The sequence below is a fragment of the Eulemur rufifrons genome, chromosome 6 (assembly GCF_041146395.1).
Source record: "Eulemur rufifrons isolate Redbay chromosome 6, OSU_ERuf_1, whole genome shotgun sequence".
NCBI classification, from domain to species: Eukaryota; Metazoa; Chordata; class Mammalia; order Primates; family Lemuridae; genus Eulemur; species Eulemur rufifrons.
The window spans coordinates 14,585,595-14,607,408 of NC_090988.1; the positions used below are offsets into that span (position 1 = coordinate 14,585,595).

Below are 21,814 nucleotides of genomic sequence, written 5' to 3' on the forward strand. Positions count from 1 at the left end.
GCCACTGCAAGCACTGGTGTCCAAGGACCAGCCCACCTGGCATCCCTATCCCCAGCAAAGCTTCACCACAGTGTCAATAAACAATTGCAGGCTAAGCCACTGTGGAACTCACAGAACCACTGATGCTCATTACAGTTGAAAAAATAATATGGAGACTACAATACTGTGCTCACCTGGAATCAAAGCCAAAGCACCTTACCCAACCAACACTATAGATATATCTATAGGAAAAAGTCTTCCCCTACGAAAGCCAGTCCACAAAATTAGAAGCAGTGACTATTACATTAAATGCCCAGATATCAATGTAAACACACAAGAAACATGAAAAGGCAAGGAAATGTGACACCTCCAAAGGAACACAATAATTCTCCAGCAACAAATTTCAACAAAAAAGAAATCTATAAAATGCCTGAAAAAAATCAAAATACTGATATTAAAGAAGATCAGTAAGATTCAAGAGAACACAGATAAATAATACAAAGAAATAAGGAAAACAATTCATGATCTGAATGAGAAATTCAACAAAGAGCCAGATATCTTTTAAAAAAAGAAACAAACAGAAATCCTAGAACTGAATAATTAAATGAATGAATGAAAAAATATAATTGAGAGCTTCAAAAATAGCAGAAGAAGGAACTTCTGAAGTTGAATTCAGCTCTTTTGAAATAACCCATTCCAAAAAGAAAAAGAAAGAAAGAAAGAATAAAAATGAAAAGAGAAAGCCTATGTAAAATACAGAATAACATAAAGCGACCAAATATTTGAATTTGGGAATTTCCAGAAGGAGAAGAGATAGCAAAAGGCATAGCAAACCAATTTAATGAAATAATAACTGAAAACACCCCAAGTCTTGCAAGAAATATAGACATCCAGATATAGGAAGTTCAAAGATCCCAAAAAGATTCAACCCAAAGGTCTTCTCCAAAGCACATTATAGTCAAACTGTCAAAAGTCTAAGACAGAAAATTCTAAAAACGGCAAGAGAAAAATGTCAAGTCACATATAAAGGAATCCCCCTCAGACTTACAACAGATTTCTCAGCAGAAACCTTACAGGCCAAAGGCCAGAAGAGAATGGGATGATATATTCAAAGTGCTAAAAGAACAAAACCTGCTAATCAATAATACTATACTCAGCACAGCTATTCTTCAAAAATGAAGGAGAAATAAAGTCTTTCCCAGACAAGCAAAAACGGAGGGAATTCATCATCATTCGGACAATCCTAAAAGACATGCTCACATCCAGAAGCAAAAGGATATCTACCATCATGGAAACACATGAAAGTATAAAACTCAGTGGTAGAATAGACACACAAATGAGAAAGAAAAAGGAGTCAAATGTTACTGCTACAGAAAAACCACTAAATGGCAATGATATGCAATAGGAAAGGAAGAAATGAACAAAGGATATGCAAAATAACCAGGAAATGATTAACAAAATGATAGTAATAAGTCATCACCTATCAATAACCTTGAATGTAAACAGATGAAATTCTCCACTTAAAAGATATAGACTGTCTAAATGCAATAAAAAAACATGACCTAACTATAGGCTGCCTACAAGAAACTCACTTGACCAGTACAGATATATACAGACTGAAAGTGAAAGGACAGAAAAAATATTCCACACAAACAAAAACCAAAAGCAAGGAAGAATAGCTATGTTTATATCAGATACAATAGATTTTAAGTCAAAAACTGTAAAAAGAGACAAAGAAGGTCCTTATATAATGATAAAGAGATCAATTCAGCAAGAGGATACAACAATTCTAAATATGTATGCACCCAACACTGGAGCATCCAGATATATAAAGTAAATATCATTGGATCTAAAGGGACAGATAGACACCAATACAATAATATTTGGGGATTTCAACACACCAATCTCAGCACTGGACGGATCATCTAGACAGAAAACCAATGAAAAAACACTGGGTTTAAATTGCACGTTAGACCAAATGGACCTAATAAACATTCACAGAACATTTTATCCAACAGCTGCAGAATACACATTCTTCTCATCAGCATATGGAACATTCTCTAAGACAGACCACATGTTTAGGCCATGTGGCCAAATTTGTTTAAAAACAAATTTTTAAAAATCGTAATCATATCAAGTATTTTCTTAGAGCACAGTGGAAGAAAACTAGAAACCAATAACAAGAGGAACTTTGGAAAGTGTACAAATAGATGGAAATTAAGCAACACACTCCTCAACTATCATTGGGTCAAAGAAGAAATTAAGGAGGAAATAAAAACATTTCCAAAAACAAATGAAAATGGAAAAAACATACCAAAACCTATGGGATACAGAAAAAGCGGTGCTAAAAGGGACATTTACAGTAATAAACACCTACATAAAAAAAAAGTGGAAAGATTTCAAATAACCTAATCATGCACCTCAAGGAACTAGAAAAGCAAAAACAAAACCAACCCAAATTTAGTGGAAAGAAGAAATAATAAAGATCAGAGAAGAACTAAGTAAAATTGGGACTAAAAACAAAAACAAAGGATCAACAAAATGAAAAATTGGTTTTTTGGAATAAAAAAATTGATAAAGTGCTAACTAGACTAACCAAGAAAAAGAAAGAAGGCCCAAATAAATAAAATCAGAAACTAAAAAGGAGATATTACAGTGGATACTAGAGAAATACAAAGGATTGTTAGAGATTATTATGAACAACTATGTGCTAACAAACTAGAAAATCTAAAAAAAAAATGGATAAATTCCTGGACACATACAATCTACTAAGATTGGACCAGGAAGAAATAGAAAACCCGAGCAGACCAATAATGAATAACAAGATAGAATCAGTAATAAAAAGTTTCCCAACAAAGAAAAGTCCAAGACTGGATGGCTTTACTACTGAATTCTACCAAACTTATAAAGGAGAACTAATGCCAATTCTTCTCAAATTATTGCAAAAAATTGAAGAGGAGGGAATTCTTCCTAACTCATTCTAGGAGACCAGCATTACCTACAACCAAAGCCAGACAAAGACACAACAACAAAAAAGCAAAACTACAGGCCAATATCCCTAATGAACACAGATGCAAAAATCCTCAACAAAATACTAGCAAACTGAGTCCAACAACACATTAAAATGATAATGCATCATGAATAAGTGGGATTTATACCAGGGATGCAAGCATAGTTCAACATATGTAAATCAATAAATGGGATACATCACCTCAATAAAATGAAGGACAAAACCCATATGGTCATCTCAATAGATGTAGAAAAAGCATTTGATAAAATTCAACATCTCTTCATGATAAAAATTCACAAGAAATTAGGCATAGAAGGAACAAACCTCAACATAGTAAAGGCCATATGTGATAAATCCACAGCTAGTATCATACTGAATGGGGGAAAGCTAAAAGCCTTTCCTCTAAGAACTGGATCAAGATAGAGATGCCCAGTTTTACCACTCTTTCACAACATACTACTGGAAGTCCTAGCCAGAGCAATCAGGTAAGAAAAGGAGATACAAGGTATCCAAGTTGGAGAACAGGAAGTCAAATTATCTCTCGTCACAGATGACATGATCTTATAAATAGAAAAACCTAAAATATCCACCAAAACCTCTTAGAACTGGTAAGTGAATTCAGTAAAGTTGCAGGATACAAAATCAACAATCAAAAATCAGTAGCATTTCTAAACACTAATAATGAATTCACTGGAAAAGAAATCAAGAAACCAATACCATTTACAATAGCTACCAAAAAAATACCCAGGAATAAATTCAACACAGGATGCAAAAGTCCTCTACAAGGAAAACTATAAAACACCGATGAAGGAAGTTGAAGAAGACACAAACCAATGGAAAGACACCCCATGCTCATGAATCAGAAGAATTAATATTGTTAAAATGACAACACTACACAATGCAATCTACACATTCAATGCAATCCCTATTAAAATAGCAACAATATTCTTCACAGAAATAGAAAAAAAATCCCAAAATTCATATGGAACCACAAAAGATCATGAATAGCCAAAGCAATACCAAGCAAAAGGAACAAAGCTGGGGTACCACACTACCTGATTTCAGAATATACTACAAAGCTATACTAACCCAAACAGCATGGTATTGATATAAACACAGAGATACATACCAATGGAACTGAATAGAAATCCCAGAAATAAATTCATGTTTTTACAGCTAAATAATTTTCAACAAAGGCACCAAGAATGTAAGAACATATATTGGGGAACGGACACCCTATTCAATAAATGGTACTGAGAAAACTAGGTATCTATGTGCAGAAGACTGGAAGTAGACCCCTATCTCTCACCGCATACTAAAATCAACTCAAAATAGCTTAGAAATTTAAATGTAAGGCTCAAAGATTAAAAACTTCTAAAAGAAAATGTACGGGAAATGCTTCAGGACATTAGCCTAGCAAATATTTTGTGGCTAAAACCTCAAAAGCACAGGCAACAAAAACAAAAATAAACAAATGAGACTATATTAAACTAAAAAGCTTCTGCACAGCAAAGGAAACCATCAAAAGAGTGAAGAGACAACCTGTAGAATGCAAAAATATATTAGCAAACTATTCATCTGACAAGGGACTAATATCTGGAATATACAAGACACTCAACCCAACAACAAACAAACAACAACAACAACAACAACAACAAAAACCCCACAAATAATCCCATTAAAACGTGGGCAAAGTAGCTGAGAAGATATTTCTCAAAAGACATACAAATGGACAATGGGTATATAAAAAAATGCTCGACATCACTAATCATCATCATTAAAAATCAAAACCACAATGAGGTATCATCTTACCCCAGTTAGAATGGCTATTATGAAAAAGTTAAACAATAACAAATGATGGCAAGGCTGTAGGGAAAAGGGAACTCTTATACACTGTTGGTGGGAATGTAAATCAGTACAGCCATTTAGGAAAGCAGTATGGAGTTATCTCAAAAAACTAAAAATAGAACTACAATATGATCCAGCAATCTCCCAACTGGGTGTTTATGCAAAGAAAGGTAAATCAATATATCAAAGGGATACCTATACTCCCATGTTTATGGAAGCACTATTCACAATAGCCAAGATATGGACTCCACCTGTCAGTGGATGAATGATAAAGGAAATGTGGTATGTATACACAATGGAATACTATTCAGCCCTAAAACGGAATAAAATGCTGTCATGTGCAGCAACATAGATGGAACTAGAGATCGTTATGTTAAGTGAAATAAGCCAGGCAAAGAAAGACAAGTATCTCATGTTCACGCTCATATGTCGGAGCTAAAAAAGGAATCTCACGGAGGTAGACAGTAGAATGATGGTCACCAGAAGCTGGGAAGGAAGTGTGGAGAGGGGATGAACAGACGTTGGTTAATGGGTACAAACATACAATTAGATAGAAAAATAAGTTCTAGTGTTCAATAGCACAGTAGGGTGACTGACTATATTTAACAACAATTTACTATATATTTCACAATAGCTGGAAGAGATTTGAAATGTTTCCAACACAATGAAATGATTAATATTCGAGGTATGGATATCCCTAAATACCATAATTTTATCATTACACATTTTATGCATGTATCAATATATCACATGTACCCCATAAATATGTATAAATAAAATTATGTATCAATAAAAATTATCAATAAACATTTTTAAAAATTCAAATAAAAAAGGAATTATTGTGTTAGGGTGATGAGAATGTTCTAAAATTAGACTACGATGATGTTTGCACTCCTCTGAAAATTTACTGAAAATCATTAAATTTTATACTTAAAGCAAGTACATTTTATTGTATATAAATTATATACACAATAAAGCTGTTAAAAATGAATTATTGTAAAATATAATATGTGTAAATGGCATGACATAACCAATAAATGTTTTTAAAAAATAATTATTCTTATTGCAGTTAGTCTATAGTCTTTTCTTCTCATTCATTCATTTGTTCATTCAATAAATTTTGTTGTGTAACCACCTATGTTTGAGGAAATATACGAGGTGATGGGCACATAATGTTGAGTAAAAAGAAACTTGTTGAGTCTCTAGGCTATTAATTTCTTTTTTTTTTTTGTAGATATCCTATTTGTTAACCTTTAGTTATTCTCATTACATACTTTCATTTGTAGAATTACACGTTCCTCTCAAATTGAAGTTCATAGTAGGCAAGACAGAATCCCCCTCTCTGATCACATTGAGAATGAAGCATCTTGTAATTAATGGCACATGAACTTGGGGAGTCCACTACTAAACTGCTGTGTGATTTTAAGCAAGTTTCTTGATCTTGTCTGTAAAACAAGGCTTATAATATCTATATCATAGGTTATTATAAAAATTAGATGGATTAATAGATGCAAAACACTGGCCTCGTAGGTAGTCAACAAATATTAGTTCCCATTCCCTTGCCTAAAAAATGATGTGGACAATATTATACCAAAGGTTCTGAGATTGTTTTCTGTTAAGAGGCTACTCACCCTCCTTCAATGATGAAGTACCGGAGCTTATCGTTGCTGTCGCGGGAGGGGGTGGCATAGCATTTGTTGAGCGTTAGGATCAACTGTGTGGAGTCAGCTCCAACCACAAAAACCCCTACATACAGCACATCTCGGGTCGTCAACACCACTTCCCCCTGGCGGTAAGGATGTTTGTAGGAGGCATTTTTGTAGAGCGCCATCTTGGTGGTGAAGCTGCCTTCTTGCGTTGGAACTGTCAGGTTAATGACACTAAAAGGGAAACATCACGAGGCAGGGAACCCAAAACAATTATATTTATTCACTTATCTACCATTTTTCAAGCTGAAAATGCAGAGGGAAGGCAAAGCATGCAGTGGTGAGGTCTAAGGCTGTGCTATCCACTATGGTACCCACTAGCCACATGGGGAAATTAAACTTAAATGAAATGAAAAATTCAATTCCCCAGCCCCTGAGCCACATTTCAAGTGCTCAGTGGCCACAGGTAGCTACTGTATTGGATAGTACAGATGGAACATTTCTATTATCGTAGAAAGTTCTATTGAACAATGCTGGTCTACAGTATTCAAGAATTGTGAACTATGTTTTACCTAGGGCATCAAAGACAAATGCTAGCAATTCTGATTATGCTAACCTTAACTGTCAAGGAAAAGAAAAAGCAATGTGCACAGCCCAGGAGATCCTCTACCTTAGCATAGGCTTCACAACGGAATCCAAGGAGATCTTGATATCCAGCTCATAAGCGCATGAAAACTCCACATTGATCGTGCGGTCCCTGGTGATGATGTTGCCAGTGTTGTTGGCACTTTCAATCCAGATTGTGTTTTTATACATGATATGAGTGGCATTGGACTGCAGAGCAAGGGGAGGTCAGAAATCATTAAGTCTGGGAGTGAGTACGTGGCTTGCATTTCAAATCCATATCCCTGAAAGTAGAGAAATGGCTTCATTCCATATCTAATGCAGAGGCCAGTATAAATCAGTATGGTGCTAGCCTCAGCATTTACTGGGGGGAAGAAAAGTATTACAATAGATGTCAAGAGCACCCTTCAGGGTGATAACCTTGAATGTCCACAGAGGGTGATTTCATCTATCACTGAATTCTAACTACAACCAGCCCCCAGTTATCTGTGGGAACCCAAGCTAGGAAGAGCATGAAATACTGCCATGGCAAGGTAATAGAAATCTTCTTTTTTAATGTTCAGCTTAAACTCTTTCCACCAAATCTTTTACCAGACATGGACCAAAATGAAGAAGTGTAAGTTTCACCTCTTTAGTCCTTTCACCTTCTGATTAAAGTGTTAATGAATAGAGCTGTGAATAAAAGACACAGAGCAGGAAGGAGAAAGGAGAGAAGCATGCTGCTTTGCCAACCTACACGCTGGATAATCTGACACTAGAAGGTGGGACCTCACTATCTTATATATATATATATATATATATATATATGGTATTATATATTTATATTATATATTTTAACACCCAACTGTTAAATGATATTTGGGACTCCCTTACCCTGCAAAATAGCTAAGCCCAGCTGCATTTACAATAGAAACAAGAGAAAGGTAACAACAATTCTGTCCACATGCTGGACAAAGGACTTCAGCAGGCATCACAAACCAAGGAAAGAAACACGTCACTGACCAAGCTCTCTCCATTCAGTCAACCACATAGCACCAAAGGACAATCACCCTTGCTGCCCTTCATTTTGCACATGCCTTTAGCTGTTCTCCAAGGAGCTCATTTTTAAGTAGATCACCCTAAAGTTGGCTTTAAGGACAATAAATGTGCAAAGACTGGGCGCTGTCACTACTTCTGCCAGGTGCCCTTTGCTGTCCCGTTTTCTCACCTGCACAATGTTTCCACAATTCCCTTTGGTGTTGTTGATCTGAAACGAGATAAAATCTTCCCCCTCGATGCCGGTGCACTGTCTGTCATTGATCCTCACGCCCTCCCTCTCAAAGCCGAGCTGGAAGAGTTTGCACTTAGATATGGACACTTCCATCTGGGCCGCCTTGCAGGTCACCTCTGCATCAATAATGTCAAATGAGTCTGTGGGAACAGTTATTATGAAAGGCAGATCAGTGGGAGTCTTACTGCACGGGTGGGGTGAGGCATCCCATCACCATTCTCCTTTAGAAGAGGCAAACGATCTTCATTCAAAGGCTGCAGCATTTCTAATTACGCTTTGATCAAACCAAATGAGTTTATGAATTCATTCGAAACACAGGCAGAGCCTTTTTTTAAAAGATAGAAATGCTAATAAAGTGTCTTTTGTCTTTTCTTTATAAACCCAGGTCTTCCCCCTATGACACTGGTGGCAGCTTCTTTTCTATAAGCTCCATACAGAATCTGGCACACTGTGGCCTGGCTACAGAGCACAGCCTCAGGGACAGCAGCGCTGGCCAGGCCACACTCAAAGCCCTGGCTGAATCCAGCTCGGAAGAACTCCTAGGGATCCCCAGGTGAGCACTAGGAACTCGCTTTCTGACACGGCGATGCACCAATTGACATTTTCCCTGTGCATGTAAACACCAGCTAATAAGCACTACAGAAACAGAGGAAAACATTTTTATCTGCTTAGGTGAAGTCTTTGTCCCCTCCCGTGGAGCCTTTTAGTCAATTAGGCTTTTATTCTTGAATGATGTTAAATTTAGCACATGCCTCTGAGTTACTTGGTTCCAGAACAGGGGCAGAGCTGGAAGGCAAAGCCGCTCCGCTTCAAGCTGATACGGATGAGGCCATTTCTACCCGAAGGGAGCTACAGTTAGGAACAAGACCTAGAGTCCTAGTTATTTATGACTTGCTTCAAACATCCCAGTTGTCTCTTAAGGACCAAAAAGCACTGGGCTAGATAAAGCTGGCTTTAAAGGAGTCTTGAGGCACCTGGCACCCTGGTCCTATTTCTTTCAACTGGCGTCAAACCACTTTAATTCCTCGTGCATCCAAAAGATCAATATGGACCTCTTTGATGTTGAACGTGGCCTCAGACGGAGCTGGCCAATTCCATTCATGCACACAGTTATGTGCTATAATTTACAGAAGAAAAGGATGTAGCTATGAGGAAATGAACGTTCACCTACTTTGAAGAGGTTGGAGTGCTTCCTTGTTCTGCTTAAATGCTCCCGAAGGCTTCGCTATTTGGATTTCTAACCTACAGAGTGTGATTCATCAAGGGTCTCGCCTGGAGCTTTGCTATGCACTGCCAGGCCGCTCCTACGGGCCTTGCTGGGTGGGGAGGTGGCACTTGTCACTCACTGTTTCCGTAGGGGGGCGGTTCGATGCAGCCGCACAGCTCCCGGCCGTTGCCCAGCTCGCAGGTTCTGTTGGGACAGTCCGCCCCGACACAGGGATCTTCAACCACTCCTGCTAAAAAGGAAAACACACAGAAACACGCACAACTTGATTTTCACACCTACGCAAGGTAGCATGTGGTTCCACTCTGGACTTGCCACTTTTACCAAATCGGAAACGGCCAGATGGCAGCTGCAAGTTGACAGGCCGCGGCAACCTTCCAGAAAACAATGGCGATAGCTAGTAACTGGGTGCTTGCTATGGGCCTGGCACTGTGCTTCATGCTTTAGCTGGATTATCTCCCTTGACCCTCACCAATACCCTTGAAGCCAAGTATTATAATCCCCATTTCACAGGTGAAACTTGCCCCAGGTCACAAGTGAAGGTGAAGACCGACTACACAGAAGCTCATAACTGCTAAAGTGTACCACGATGACTGTGCCTACTGCACTATATTCCAACTACTTGCGTTTGTCTCTTGACATTTATATAAAGAGTAGGGTCCAAAGCATTTATCTCTATGTTCCCAGCATCCAGCCACCTCAAAGCTGGTGCACAATAAACATTTGTCATTAATGAATATTTTAGGGCCAGTAAGATCCCAGAGAGGTCCCCAGACCAGGGCTTCTTAGTCCTTTTTGATTCATGGTCCACTTTCCCCCATAAACTTCTACTTGATTTTATAAAAACAGACAAACCAAAAACCTCCACACAATTTGCCAGCATTGACTTAGATTCATTTTACTGTTTTGCCAAAAGGGCAAAACTATAAGTAAAGTAAAAATGTATGTGGAGTATCATCGTCATGTTATTACGAACAATATTTCTGTAACAGATGAGACTACCTGTAACTCTGTAAAATATTCAATGCCTTGGTTGGAGAACCACTAGCTGGGAGCATCTTCTTTTAGATACTCATTTCGTTATTTAAAGAATCTCTCTTCCTATCAAGATAGAACAATCCTCCTGTTCATCATGGTGTATGATGGTTAGTGCTAAAGCAACAACTGTTCAATCCCAGCAGGAGCCAAGTTGGCTTCAAGAGATTTTTAAAAAAAGAGTTTAAAAAGGATCCAAAATTTCAGTTAGATAGAAGGAATAAATTCAAGATATCTATTGTATATCACAGAGCCTATAGTTAGTAACAATATACAGTACACTTGCAAATTACTGAGAGTATATTTTAAGTGTTCTCACCATACATGCAGAGAGAGAGAGAGAGGGAAAGTTTAAAAACAAAACAAAAACCCCAAGCTGTCTCATAGCTCCACATAGCTCCCCTGATTCGGCCGCCATGCCCCTCTGGTCAGTAACTGCTTGCACTAGGTGGAAGCGCATGGATGGCTTAGCATCAACCTGTCTGACTTTCTGGAAAGACGACTGAAGGAAATCCTTCAGCGTCATCTAAATACATTCACTTTTAAAAAGCTTCCTTTTATAGATACCCTTTCACTCGCCCAGTGTGCTCAGAACCTAACACAGTGCTAAGCACACAGCAGCCACTCAGCGAATGTTACGGTTGACCAACAAGGTTTGAAAATGACCACAGAGAGTAACAGAAAGACAGTGCTGAGGTTATAGTCCACAGGAAGGAAAAAACTGATTTACAAATGTGGTGGTCCATCTGCTAAAAACAAAAATGAAATTTTTAAAAAAAAAAAATTCCAGATTATTTTGAAAGTTCAGAACAGTTAACTTTAAAGTTATTTAAAGTATTGCTTATTGACATAGCAGAGTAAAATATTGAAATTATCATATAAAACATTTCTGTTAATTTCCAACAGAGATGAGTAATTTGCTTGGTAACAGTTTCTGAAATCACTGATACATATTTTAATTAACTACATTGTTTTAAGGTTCTGAATTAAGTTCATTCCTATACTTGATCAGGTGTAGTCTGCAAGTTTACCAATGTGTATGTGCAGTCTAGAAGTGAGCCTGTTTTCATAGCAGTACCTGTATACACGCTGTGTTATTGTGTGTCAGGGTATAAAACTTGTTCTTTGGTCACATTAATGGGAATGACCATTTATGTATGTGGACACACATGTATGTATATGACCCATTTTTTTTTTTTTTTTTGAGACAGAGTTTCACTCTGTTGTCCTGAATAAAGTGCCGTGGCATCAGCCTAGCTCACAGCAACCTCAAACTCCTGGGTTCAAACGATCCTCCTGTCTCAGCCTCTCAAGGGGTTGGGATTAAAGGCTTGTGCCACCACAAACGGCTAATTTTTTCTATTTTTAGTTGTCTGGCTAATTTCTCTCTACTTTTAGTAGAGACAGGGTCTCACTGTTGCTCAGGCTGGTTTCCAACTCCTCACCCCAAGCAGTCCTCCCACCTTGGCCTCCCAGAGTGGTAGGATGACAGGCATGAGCCACCAAGCCCAGCCTGACACATTTGTATGTTTACATATATTATACTTGCTCCATCTATTTTATTAACATAGTAAGAAAATGAATAATGGAAATAAACTTCAAAATAATTTTCTTACTACAGAAAAAAATAAAAGAATCTACCAATCTTTATTTTATCAGCTAACTGAATATATGTCATCCCCTTATAAATCCAATGGCAGCTTCCTTTCAACCCAGGTAGATACAGCCAGTGCAATTCCAGCTCAACTTGCTCCTGGCCACATGCCTTCCCATTCTGATATGGGCTCTGAATCACGTTAAAGGAGCCAAGGTAGAGCTGAGTTTGGGAACTAAAAATCAATCAGGAATCCCATACTATGTTCCTCCACCTCCTAAGTCCCTCCTTCCCAGGGAACCTCATCTTCCCATTGGTTTTCCAAACTCCACAACTGGACAAGCACTACCAGTGGGTCAGGCTCCACTGAAGTACCCCCTGTTGCACCTCAAACTCTCTCCAATCCCAGAGAGATCTACTTGCAAAGAGGGAGAGGACCAGTCATCCCTAGACAAAGCAATGCTACCACCAAGGTGTTCTTTTCACTTATAAAGGAATCCACAGAAATAAAATAATTCTCTTACAGCAATTCTCCTTCTCAATCCACTCGGTGCTAAGGATCCCGAAGGAGCGGCAGGCCTCCCCGTAGGCGGCCAGGGAACCGCACAACTGGAACTTCTGGTGGTTGTAGCAGCCATCCAGGTAGCAGGACTCGTAGAAGGGGAGGGGATCGAGAAGCCCATAGCAGGGCTGGAAGAAGCCCTTCATGTCGGTGAGCTTCAGGCAGTAGCCATCGCCCTGCATCTTCTGGATGTGCACATTGTCACACGTGGCTGTGTACTGTGAGAACTGCAGCTCGTTGCAGCTGGGGGCAAGAGGTCTGGTCAGACGAAGTGAAGCAAAAACAGCCATCCGAGATCTCCAGGGGAAGGCAAACCACAACTGTACCTGTTTTCCTACCCTCGAAGTTAATGTAGTGTGCCGATTCCAACACTGATTAGCTATGTGACCTTTGGAAAGTCAGAAACTACTTGTCTCTCTACCTATCCCTCTAAGGAAGTGAAACGTGAGGCAGTGATTCTTGTTGCTTCCATCGCTGAAATACAATGAGGGTAAAATAAATAATGGACTGGTAGCCAAAGGGCCACATAAAAGGCAGATGTTGATAGAATAACAACACTTTGATATGATTGATATAATTGGTCTAATAACCATTAACAGCTATTGATGTAATAACCAATAGCAATAATAACAGTAACGATAGTTTGGTGGAATTAAAGATTTCGAAGGAAGTCTACAAGCCTTCTAAACCAGTTCCAGTTTAGCCATCAGGGACCAAAAGCAAAACATTTACAAGAAAATTGGTGTCCGGCTGATGTTAGTTTATAAAAGCAGGAAGGAAGGAAGGGAGGGAGGGAAGGAGGCAGAAAAGGAGGGAAGGAGGAAAAGTTCAAACGGAATCATGATTCCTCAGGAAGAACTGAGCCTTGCTTATCTTTGGAAACACGAGAATGGCTTAAATGTCCTAAGTTGTCTTTTTTCTCCCTGTGGGTCAAGGCGTGGCATTCTAGAGAGAGCATCCAATTAGGAACCCTGGAATCTAGTCCTGGCTTTGCCACTTACAAGATCTCCTCCTGAAAATTATTCACTAGTTTAGCTTCTATGTCACCTGGGAAGGGAAGAGATTAGATAAGATATTGCCCAAGTTTCTTCCCAGCTCTGGGTCTTACAATTCACAGGATAGTCGAATATATGATACATTATTCAGTATCATTCCAGAAATTCTAAATTCCAGAAGTTCAGGAATGTCATTTCTACAACTGGGTATTTAGCTATTTAAGCACAAGGGAATCGAGCCATTGTACAAGCAAAGAAACACCAGGTAAGAGAAGCATATCTATAGATCCAGAAAGGTGTCAACATCATTCAGCAGCCCAGAGGGGCCCTAAATTAAAAACCTTTGGAATAACTTTAGATCACTTTGCTGGCCAGGGGAGGTGGGCCTGATAATAACCTTCCTGACTTCTATAATAATTTTAAAAAGGCTTTCCTAATTCCCACCAACTTCTACATATACAACCACGACCAAGCCTTCTGGTAAGAGTCAAGGACACACAATTAGACCCAGCACTAGGGAGCAAAGAATAGCCTTCCTTCTTCTGAGTCAACTCCTAATTCCATCCCCAGCAGGGGTGCCTAGGTCTCAGATGGGCAGCTGGTCAAGGCTGCAGAGTTCTAATCCTAGGCACACTCTTCTGTTTAGCCAAGGGCTAGATGACATGAAAATTTACAGTCATATTGTCTAAGCCTAATTCCTTCCTCTGCAGTTCAAGAAATTACTGGGGCCTCTGATCATCAAAGCTCCAAAGACCTTTGGTTCAGCCCTGTAGGAGAGGAAGGACAGTGCTAAGGAAAGCACTTTCCTCGTTTGTACCTCCCATGGATGCGGGAGGATTTGGGCCACCGAGTCAGGTGGCTGGAACTATGTGGACACTCTCACCTCTTCTGCATGCCGTTGGTTTTCCAGCTTTGGGCCAGCACCACGCTGCTCACTACCGGCTTCCCCCGCAAAGTCACATAGTCATCTGTCAGGTCCCCATTGAAGTTCCCACAGAGGCCACACACTTTGTTCTGCAGCCTCTCACTGATGCTGATTTTAATGACATTGAAACCATTGTAGTATATCTGGATGTCAGGGCTGGTGTCGATCACCAGAAACCCCTCGCTGCTGTAGATTTTGGTTGCCAAACCAGTTATAAATGGAACATTCACTTGAGTGCCATTCACCTGTTGGAGGGCGGAAAAAAGGGAAATGATTACCCCTGAGAGCAAGGGTTGGCACACTTTTTCAGTAAAGGGCCAGAGGAAATATTTTAGGCACTGCCAGTCTTATGATCTCTGATGCAACTATTATACTCTGCCCTAGTGGCATGACGGCAGCCACAGAAAATACATAGCTATTAATAAATGATCATGGCTATCTTCCAACAAACTTTTATTTACAAAAACAGGCAGCAAGCAGATTTGGTCACAGGCCATAGGTTTCCAACCCCCACCCTAGAGTTTAAGGGCACTCACTCATCTTACTGTCCACAGTTTCCCCAAAGGAAGCAAACGATGTGGCAGAAGTGGGGGAGAGAGGGCGAGAGAAAAGAAAACGTTAGCGAAGTATAACCCACAGTGAATGGCTGAATTTTTGTATAAAACTTTCCCCAGCATAAGCCAATTACTGAAAATGAAATCCCAATCCTGCACCAAGGAGAGTCTAACACAGTTAAAATGAATCTGGGGATCATTGCCATGTTTATCGTTTTCTTGTTCATAATGTTCAAACTGGAGGTCCCCCCAGAGATCCTACAGGCACAGTATTTTCTGCATTTGTCATTTTCCTGCTTTATAACATTTTCTTTTCTTAGCCCTAGGGAATGAATATGACATGCTTTTCCTGTACTTACAAAATAAAATTTTCACCCCCAGGTCATTAGCAACTTTTATTTCTTGTAAAAAAAAAGCAGATACCTTTTTAAAAAATGAGTCCTTAGGATTTTGGCTAGCTTGGGGTATTTTGCTTAGCAATAATGTCAGTTTTACTCTTTCAAATGGACATTTTTATCTTCTAGCTCCTGTATTTTGGACTAACGCTTTTGTGTCTACATAGGACAATTTGCAAAAGGAATGAGAGTGTCAAAAACCGTAGTAGCTTTTATTGAAGTTAAAAACCAGGATTAAAATCCAGATTCTTCCTTTTAAGCTCCAATAACACCCCTGGTCTTTTGCCTAACACTGGATACTAAGCTATTTGATGTCTCTTCATATAAAGATACACTCAATGCCTGATTATCTGAGCAGGTGGGACAACACTCAATTCCATAAAATGTTACTGTGGCTCTCTCCCAGTCCCCCCAGTCTGTGCTCACACCGCTGGGCCCTAACCCCATCCTTCAGGCCTACCTGCTGTAGCAGCCTGGTTTAGCTGAGAGGCTGGGGTCACTGCCAGTAGCTCATTAGAGCAGATGATCTTCTCAAATGGAAGGGGTGGGAGGACTCCAAGTCAGAGAGCCATATTAGTCATGCGGGTGTGGGGGGATTTCCATTTAGTTACATATATGTCTAAGATTAACAAGACACCAGGCAATGAGCCTCCGGAAGAGCCAACCTAAGAGAAATTCACTATATTCAGCCTCCCATTTTCTTTCACTTGGTATGTCATCCACTGGGCCCTCTGAAAATGCGGATGTTCCATCAGATTTTTATGTAGGTAGTTGTTTTTTCTAGGCAAATGCTTGCCCTCTCTTAGCTTACAGAAAGGATGGCAGAGATGAAGGGTGGATCTTGGTACAGGCTGACAGAGCCAAGAACAATTTGAAAGGTTCTCAAAAACAAACGAGATGCTTTTTGGAAATTAACTCAGAGTAAAACTGACTCACGTACCATTTCATCACCTGAAGCTCTGTTGGCAGCCATGTGAGCCATGACTATGCCCTGACCCCTGCGAGTTTCCCGCAAGGCCTCTGGAACCCTCAGCGAAGGAAACGGGGCCGTTCTTACACTTGTAGAATCTTTACCCTTTGATTCTTTAGAACCTGGTCATCCGTGTTTGGCATATAGGAAGCAACAGCCTATCATCCCACCACTTGGTTATCTGGGAAAGGCACAATAAACACTCCACTGGCCAAACCCTCGTTTCCGGGGCCCGTTTCTTAAGAGTCGAAGCCAGGATGGTCACCTTGACAGTGTTCCGGTCGTTGATGAGAATCTGCTCCTCGTTAATGTAGAAATAGACGGGCGAAATGATGGTGAGGTTGGGGGACGACCACTTGTCGAAGTTGATGATGAGCTGGAAGGAGATGTCGGGCAGTTTCTGGCAGATGGTGGACAGCACGAAGGCGCAGTTGGCCGGGAAGCGGAGGAAGGCGCCGTCGAAGGTGCGGAAGACGCCGCCACCCGCCGCCAGGCAGTAGGAGGTCTTGGTGCTGAAGCAGCCGCGCACCCCGTTGCGCAGGGCGCACTCCTCGTCCGACTTGCACTGGCGCGGGTCGCACTGGATCAGGTTGCGCCGGAAGCAGCGGCAGCGCCGCGTGCAGTCGCTGTTCCAGAACAGCTGCTTGGGCTGGAAGAGAAGCGCAGTTTGCATTAAGCTCAGGCCGTGGTCAGGGCCGCGCGGCCCAAAGCCCAGTCTCCTTGGACCCTTCGCCAGGCTGGACTGGCCTACCTTTAAGGGGGTAGCATTTGCAACAGCGAGCAATAGGGAGGCTGCCTCAATTCAAATGCTATGTTAGTTCCATGCCATTCGGAGGCTAAACAATAGGCAATTTAAACTTTATTGGTGACAATCAAGAACTCTGTAATCTTTATGGCTGAACTGTAGAACTAATCACAGCCAACCTGAATGTGCAGCTGTTAGAGGAACTAGGTGAACAGGAAAAATATTTGGTAGATATTTTTTTTTTACCAAGGAATCACACTTCTAACAAGTACAAGCTCCACTTCAAAGATGAAATTTAAATTCACTCAACAAGGATAAATTGGTTCTTCAAATCTTCGATTGTCAAAAGAAAGTGATAACAAGCTCTTAGGATCAACCATTTCAACATTTCACAATCCTAACCCTTCCAAATTTTTTCCTTGTATCTAGTCTACTTCTAATTTACTTCTGTTGGAAATAGCTTCATTTCTTTGCGTCCTGAATGTGAGAGAGCCAGAGAATAGCTAGGGGACCAGGGAAGAAAAGTTTTGGAATCAGACTGCCTCGGTTTCAATCCCAGCCTTATCTCCCCACATGCACCATCTTGAGCAATGTTACTAACCTCCCAGAATGTCAGTTTGCTCATCTCTAAATTGGAGATAATAATGTCTTGCAGGGCAGTTGTGAAGATTAAAATAAAGCACATTTCCTGGCATAGAGCAAGCACTCAATCAATAGTAGCTGCTGTTACTATTACAGGAGTGGAACCACTCATCCTCTTTCAGAGAGTGAAGGAATTTTATAAAATACCTACAACATAGCATCTTCTCAGTTGGAGGCAGCTATTATTTTCTATTCTTCTCCAAACAGGCAACAATCTGTAGACACAACTCTACTTCGTACAGTTTGTAGTTTTGATCTTGCACTTGCTCTAGACTGAGAATTCAGGAAACTGTTAGAAATTGGTAGAGATCGTCCACTTGGGATGTGGTCCTGACAGGTAGATTATGTCATAGAGATGTGGGCACTCAATGCATTATCAACTGGCCAAAACAGTGCTATTCAGAAAAGATGTTTTAATGGCACAAAAAGGCGTATGTTTCTGTCTGGTTAGTTTTCTGCTTTAACTATAGAAGTATCAAAACTCTGGATGTCACTTATGGATATGACTCAGATCCAAGGGTAAGCAGAAGGCAAGGTCTTCCAGGAAAAGTTTCCTCAATCTAGTGCACTTTAAGATGCTATTGCTGATTCTTTTATCCTCAAAGTCAACCAGTTCCTGGAACCAAGTCATCTCTCCCTTCAGACCTGTAACATATTCTGGGTGCCAGCAGCTTCACAAATTGACTTCATTTCTCTTATCAGATTTACAGAATAACTGAGTGGATGGTCTGGCCTGTCTCTGATAAGAAGTCAAACCGTACGTTGGTGCAAAGAGAAAAATAACCTGATGTATGTGGAAATGATCAAGGGTAAATAACCCATCCACAGGAGAACTTCATCATGAAATTAGCATCACAGCAGAGTGGCTGGCCTGATGCCACTTTCTTTACCTTAATTAGACATGATGACAGCTGGGTGATTACCCTACATGCTGATGGCTAGATGTGTTCTCTTTTTATTTCCAAAGAAATTCTTTGTATAAGCAAGCCCCCAAGCTTGTTTGAACGGTGGCAAGTAGATGTGGATTATTTGTTCTGTGAGTTTGCTACTTCCCAGATATAAGCTGTTGTCAAAACCCACTGACTTTCTGATGAAAAACTGATAATAATGTTTATCCTGTAGTACTAATAGCTGCCAAGAGCTATACCGTGCCTTTCCTGAGAGTTCCAAGGGCTTTTATGTGCATCATTTCATTAACACGCCTGGATTTTTTATTTACAAAATGTTTCTCAAGAGAATGACAAAACAACAATAACAGTAGCAGCTACCAATTACTGAACAACTAGGTGCCAGGTATTAGGCTAGCACTTGGCATAGCTTATGTATACAACAACCCCACTGAGCTGGTATCATTAGCCACATTTCACTCATAGGGAAATGGAAGCTCAGGGAAATGACACAGCTTGCTCAGTGTCACGCCCCCAGGGGTGGCCCAGCTAGGATCAAACCCAGGTCTCATTCATTAAGCCACACTGACACTCAGGATCCTCGCTGAGGGGTGCAGTACACAGTTGATAGATGGAAACATTTTGGTAAATCTCTGGGCTGCTGAGCAGAGTTTAGAAGAGTGCTTTCTGAATTTTGAGCCTGGTTGTATCTTTTCCCAGGTTACAAGAAAACTGAATTTATTATTATTTCCTCCTGCATGTTTTGCCTTTTCCATTCAAATAATCAATATTTCTAAGACCTCACTTCAACATCACTTCTCCCAAGAAGTCTTCTTTTATTAATTCTACTATTTTACTCTACTTCTTCCCTGTCTTTCTAATACAGCATGGAAATAAATTTTCCACTGAAAATGAAATTGAAGTTAACTTCCACATTCTTTTTAGTCATATTTATTCCCAAAGTAAAGGCAACTTAGTTGTTTTTGAACAAGTCAATGCATCTTTACAAAAAGGAGGTATTATTTATTTTTTGCCTAGTTGATTTCCAATTCAGACATTTTAATTAGATTTCTTTTACATGCTACTATTTCTTTTTCACTTAAAATTGATTAGTTCTGCAGGGTATTATTTTTCACTTGTTGATATGTTATTTTGTAATTGTTCTTTTGTTCCGTAAGGTACTTCCCCCCCCCCCCCATACTGCACAGATTTTTTAAGTTCCTTAAGGCAGGGAACTTGCTTTCTCATCCCTCACAATACCACCAGCATAGTGATTTACAAAAGCAGATATGCAATTATTTGCAGTTGTTAACTGTCTAACTCCCCAACATGAGGTTTTGATGTCATTTAAACAGAGAATGGGCTTGAGGCAGAACCATGAACTAAGTACCTTTTCTAGGCAAGAGCTTTTCTAGCTTAGTAATTATGGAACATAAAGAAAGATTGCAAAGTCTAAAAAGCAAAATGATTTAGCGAGCTAGTATGTTTTACTGAGGAACATCTATGAAAGGCACCTTCATTGGCTCTGTGTTTAAGCCCCCAAGGAGAGAGAAACAGAGGGTGGGATGTGGGGGCACAGCAGCAAGCAGTCCCGACTGAACTCTGGGGAACGATGTCAGGGTGACAAATGGCATACGCAAAGAGGGCGCCCTTAGCTACTCTCACGGAGCTTCACTAGCCAGAAGAGGGAAGGCCACTTAGCCCAGCCTCAAGCTCTATATTTTCCAGTTAAAAATGCCCTTAGCTAAGACAGCTACAAATGTCAGATTCACAGCCGCCATATTTCCAAACTAGAGCCGCATCTGAAGCTTTCAAACCAAGATTTACAGGAGAGGAAAGCAGAAGGAGGCACGAGCGTGGCCGAGAGAAACACAAAACGGGAGTGGAGGCAGGCAGGGCTTGGAGACCTTGCTCATGCAGAGGGAGGGGGCAGAGTGGCGGCCCAGATGCTTTTCCAGACCTGACACTCAGCGTGCAAGAGCTCGTGCGCACCTCCCTGCCCCACACTCTTCCGGTGGAGTGGGAAGGCTGGTCAATTCCGACCCACCGCTTAGAGTTGGAGGGAAATCTTCGCACCGGCAAGGAGGACGAGGCCGGGCTCGCCTCCCATACCTCGTAGTATTTGCCGTCGGAGTAGCAGCCGCAGCTGTGGGGCAGAATGCAGCTCTTGCCGTTGAGGACGTAGCCGGCGTCGCACTGGCAGCCCTCCACGCAGTAGTGGTTGCAGTCGCTCTTCAGGCGGATGGCGGCACAGCGGGGCTGGCAGACGCTCACGCAGCTCTCGTAATGGCTGTTGGGAGGGCAGGTGACGGCTGCAACAGAAGAGAGAAGTCAAGACTTGCACAACCACAAGGCGCCGCCAATGGTCTTCTCTCGGTGGCCATTGCTCCCCTACTCAGGGAAGCGGGAGGTGAGTGGCCTGCCACGTCCCCCCACCTGCCACCTTCCCCTTACCGCCCTCTGCTCGCGGAGCCTCCGTCCGCCTCCTCACCGTGTGCCAAGGAGCCAATGTGCAGGTGGAGGTGGCCGGCGCCCCTCACCGGATCTTCGTCCGCTCCTCAGCCTCGTGTTTGAGATCCTCTTATTTCCTGCTACCTTAAGGCCACTGCCCAACATGAATCTCCACTTCACTTATGCACGTCACCTGACGACCTCCCCGGGCGCCCACCCTCCCTCCTGCCTTTAGGGCCCCCTCTGGTTGATCCCCCTTATTCATGCCTTGCTTCATGCCCTCAGCTTGTCCAAATCCCTCGTTCTTCTAGTCCTGGTCTTATCCATATGGCTCCCCTGTCCTACACCATGCCAACTCATCTTCACCTCAGAACTTCTACAGAACCTATTGTCAAACCAGTGGTCTACCCACGGTAGACGCCCGAGCCCCACGTCCTCTGAGAAGACAAAGGTGCAC

General features: G+C 41.1%; 1 protein-coding gene across 6 annotated transcripts in view; it reads right to left on the reverse strand.

Moving 5' to 3' along the window:
* TECTA (tectorin alpha) overlaps positions 1–21,814 on the reverse strand; it is a 76,826-nt gene that overhangs the window by 7,406 nt on the left and 47,606 nt on the right. For 4 of the 6 annotated variants that reach the window (XM_069470771.1, XM_069470768.1, XM_069470769.1 and 1 more), the window contains 8 exons: positions 21,019–21,218; positions 16,898–17,281; positions 14,672–14,958; positions 12,756–13,036; positions 9,724–9,834; positions 8,315–8,517; positions 7,154–7,317; positions 6,469–6,717 (listed from right to left, as the gene is read on the reverse strand). In XM_069470771.1, the coding sequence (XP_069326872.1) occupies positions 6,469–6,717; positions 7,154–7,317; positions 8,315–8,517; positions 9,724–9,834; positions 12,756–13,036; positions 14,672–14,958; positions 16,898–17,281; positions 21,019–21,218 (1,879 nt within the window). Of the gene's footprint in view, positions 1–6,468; positions 6,718–7,153; positions 7,318–8,314; positions 8,518–9,723; positions 9,835–12,755; positions 13,052–14,671; positions 14,959–16,897; positions 17,282–21,018; positions 21,219–21,814 lie in introns of those variants that run through there. The other 2 variants (XM_069470770.1, XM_069470773.1) reach the window with 2 other exon arrangements.